Source organism: Austrofundulus limnaeus, unplaced genomic scaffold (assembly GCF_001266775.1).
Source record: "Austrofundulus limnaeus strain Quisiro unplaced genomic scaffold, Austrofundulus_limnaeus-1.0 Scaffold284, whole genome shotgun sequence".
Classification (NCBI taxonomy): domain Eukaryota; kingdom Metazoa; phylum Chordata; class Actinopteri; order Cyprinodontiformes; family Rivulidae; genus Austrofundulus; species Austrofundulus limnaeus.
Genome location: NW_013952686.1, coordinates 659,534 through 663,799, shown reverse-complemented (window position 1 = coordinate 663,799; position 4,266 = coordinate 659,534). Strand labels below are relative to the sequence as shown.

General features: G+C 41.8%; 1 protein-coding gene across 1 annotated transcript in view; it reads right to left on the bottom strand.

Annotated features, from left to right (window-relative positions):
* LOC106526608 (protein tyrosine phosphatase non-receptor type 14) overlaps positions 1-4,266 on the bottom strand; it is a 49,692-nt gene that overhangs the window by 26,898 nt on the left and 18,528 nt on the right. The window contains exons 2-3 of the mRNA XM_014021246.1: positions 3,109-3,486; positions 1,540-1,715 (exon numbers count right to left, since the gene is read on the bottom strand). Of these exons, the coding sequence (XP_013876700.1) occupies positions 1,540-1,715; positions 3,109-3,282 (350 nt within the window). The 5' untranslated portion in view covers positions 3,283-3,486. The remainder of the gene's footprint in view (positions 1-1,539; positions 1,716-3,108; positions 3,487-4,266) is intronic.

Genomic DNA, 4,266 nt, shown 5'->3' with positions numbered 1-4,266 from the left:
ACACACACACACACACACACACACACACACATACCCCCCACCCCATGCACACACATCATAAAATCCTGCAAGGGATTCCTGGAATGCCATCTTTTTACCAGAGCAGGTCCTGGTTTCTGTACAACACAAACACACAACACTCCTGCTGTCACAAACAGGAGCTCGTCGACAACAAGTTGTTCCCGCGTGGAGCTGCTCCGACTCGTGTCTTGTCCTGCCTCCAACAAATACGGAGGACATCCAGCAGAAGAAATGTTTAATAAACAAGCAACACGCCTTCGAATTAACTCTTGTGTCAAAACTTCAAGCTGCGACCTGCTGTCGACCTAACCCACATCCAGAGAGGCAGCAGCTCGGTGCGAGGCTGTGTGTGTTTGTGTGCTACACACTGACCCCTGCATGCCCTCTTTATGGCTACCCAAAAGTGCTGGTTTATGCTTGCTAACAGAGAGGCTGGTAGAAGACAAGATTAGCGGTGTTACCAAAAACCACAAACGGTTTTGTTCTCTATTGCGTTATTTATTTATTTAATTAAGCAGCTTCGTTCACTTCGTTCTCCTCACATCTTTGTCTGTTAGCAAAATATTTTATGAACCACCGGACTGATTTTAATTAAACTGTGAGAAGGTAATCACTGGATGTACATTCAGCACCTCACATAATCCACCTAAAACACAAAAACAGCTCTAAACTAGATCATTTGCACTTCCTGTGAAAATGCAGTGTGAATGTTTAATACTGAAAGATTTTTGCTGAAACTAGCCTAAAGGTAGATTAAATTAGAACGAAGAAATAGAAAAAGCACATTCGCTGAATGAAGCAAAAAAGCTGAAATTATCACAAAAGGTGAGTTTGGCTTAAAAAATAAAATAAAATTAGCCTAACAGTAGCTAAAAACACAGGAAACAGCTGAAATTAGCAAAAATCAGCTGAAAAAAGCATACAATGCTAAAAATAGCAGGAAAAAATTAATTAGCAGAATAATAGCAGAAAATATCAAAGTTATAGCTAAAAAGGTAAAAAAAACAACAACCTAAAATCAGTGAAATTGAAGCCAAAGGAAACTGAAATTAGCACAAAGGAGTTCAAAATGCAGAACTAGAGCAAACTAGAACAGAGTACAGTAAATATTTGTGAACATTTTAAAGGGTTTTAAGGATGTTTAAGACATCTGCATTCAGTTTGAATAAGAAAAATATGCCTAAAAAAGCTAAATATCTGAAAAAGTATAAATYGRAGTACCAAAAGTCATAGATGGWAAGTCTTGAAGGAACCAAATGTTTTGATATAGAAATTGCTAAAATAGCACAAAAATTGTGGAACAAGATACTTGCTAAAAAAGGTATGAAAGACAAAATGATCTCAATAATGTTAATGCTTTAAAAGCATCCACACATTTAGTGGGTTTTACAGCTATTAAGCGGACAATTGATGTGGTAGTAGCTGAGAGTCGTCCACAACAAGTACTCCAGATACATACGTGTTTTTTGTTTGTTTTGATTTCCGAGAAGCAAGCATGACCATTCAGACACTTGTTACCTGGTGGCTTCTTGCTCCAGGCGGGAAACATTGGGAACGTAGAACATGACGCCAAAAAAGAGCAGCGGCTCATTGCCAAACTTGTCCAGCTGCTTCTTGAGGGGTTTCTCGAGCTCTACCCAGCGCTGGGCCGGGGTCTGGTTCTTCCCTTGGAACCACAGCCCAAAGTAATGAGTCTGCAGACCAGAGAGAGAGGAGGAGGGAAAGTAGGTCATTATGCACACGGCAGAAGGATAAAACGGAACGACCAGAAGGGAAACTGGCAGCTAAAATAAAACATGGAAACTAAATTAACTAACTGAAAACAAAAAGACTTTCCTGAACTAATAACACAAACGACACAAAGGAAATAGCCATGTCCTGCAGAAATAAAACAGACTATTTAATCACATAATTCATTTTCTGGCTAAAACAGAGATACAACATTCAAGAAGAATAAATTACATTGTTGTAGAAACAATTATGGCTTTAAAAAGATCTCTGAAAACAGGTATTTCTTTAAAAATGCCAAAACAAGCCATAATATCTGTTGTAAACGAGGAACTTGRACTCTTAATTTTTAACATCTTTAAATCCACGATAAACTACAACACAATAGAACCTCACCTGTTACAGTATTTGCATAAGCAGTGAAGTCCTGAATTGTATCAAAATATCTCTGATTACAGGGGGTATTATACAAAACAGACTGTTCTGAGCTTCATATCATGGTATAATGTCACTCCTTCATCACATACCCAGAGTGTCGCTTTGACTCATTCATGCGTGTTTGAGAAATCCTTGAATCTCCTGTGGTAGACATGTGGAGCTGTCTAAACACTTGCTGGTACAAAGCTCCACCTATTTACCCATAGCTCCTCCCTGGAGCTCAGTCTTCAGCCGAGCTCCCGCCCCACAGAGCACCCCTCCCCTGCAGTGCGTTGTGAAGACGTGCTGAAGTGGGAGTGTTGGAAACAGTAGGAGGGTTTTAAAGAGACAGGCCAATTCCAAAGTGTTTAGATAGGAATGATGCAAAGGCAAATCAGCATGATGATAAACTCACTGCCGTGCTGAAAGACGGGGTCAAACACACAAAGACTAAAAGTCCACAAGAGGACATGCATTCATGTGGCAGATAGCTGCTGAAGTTGTGGTGTAACACCTCCTTATTTATAACATCTCTGACACCTGACAAATATCACAACACAATGAGACTGTGCACAACAAAAGCCCCCCCTCTACATCACTTTGTCAGCTGCTTCAATAGACAGACACACTTTCATTGGAAAAACACACATTCCTACATTTGATAAACAACTGTAAAAAGTTCTGGACAGGTGTCAGGTTTAAAGTTTCAATGAAAAGTTGATAAAAAATAATATCCACAAGAGACCAAAAGAGACAAAGTGTTAATTAGGACAGCAGTACAGAGGTAGCCCAGCTTCGTTAGAGACTAACAAAGACCCAAAGACGTGCAACAAACAGTGTAAACGTCTAAAAAACTAATCAGCTGCTGATAATTTCTGGTTTGCGTTGGGTCAAAATGACATTATACCAGCAGAAGTTAGTGTCACAAAGTAAAGAACTGACCTCCCGGAGCTCCAGCCTCTGGGCCACCATCTCCAAACACTCCTGTCCCGTGCTCTCCACAGACAGGGTGCATTCGATCACGTTGGTGTCCAGCTGGCGGATCCGGGTCACAAAGGAGTTCTTGCTCAGGACGTTGTAGCGACGGGTCCTCCGCAGCTTCAGCCCGAAGGGCATGGCTGATCAAAGCGGAGGGGGTGGAGGGAGGTGGGGGGTCACGGCTGAGTCAAAAGGTCAAAAGTCACTTGAGAGCACGCGAGGGGAGGGGACGGGCTCTACGACCTGGCTGCTGCCCGCCTCACTCTCGCGCGATGCCAGCCACACCACCGGGCGGAGAAATGCACCCAGGCAAGGCGCTGGCCCATTCCCGAAGTTGTCCGTCTAGGAGGAGGAGGAGGAGGAGGAGGTGGTAGAACAGATGTTGAGAAGGAAGAATAAACAAAAGGACAACATGTAAGTAACAGGGCAAAATTACTTCTGCAGACTCTTTCAGAACATTCCTTTTCTGCTCGAGCTCTTAAGATTAGAGACATTTTAGTCCTATCAAATCCTCCCACATCGTAATTCAAAGCGTTATCTTCCTCCCTACATCCTATAAAAACAGAGGTAAAAAAAACAGCAGAATTAACAGTAAGACCACTAGCAGCAGTGTGATGCAGGCAAGAGCTGGAACGGTACRACCTCAGATAGAGTCGGCAGCATCAGACAGAGCTTTGGATGAATGCATCAGCTGACCCTGAACCCAGCAGATGGCTTTAAAAAGTCTAATGAAGCCGCCTCTTCTGCCTCGTCAGTAGGCCTTCCACTTTATTTTATTTTTATTTTATCTACCCAGCAGCAACACATACAGCAGGTAAAATAAGTATTGAACACATCAACAATTTTCTCAGTAAATATATTACTAGAGGTGCTAATCACATGAAATTTTCACCAGATGTTGGTAACAACCCAAGTGATCCATACATACAAAGAAATCAAATCATAAATGTCCAGAAATGAAGTTATTTGTAATAATGTGGAATGGCACAGGGAAAAAGTATTGAACACATGAAGAAAGGGAGGTGTAAAAAGGCATGGAAAGACAAGACGTGGAGGAAGTGGAAAGAACATCATTTCACCATAAACCGACCACGACCAGGTGCTCCTCACAAGATTTCTGAC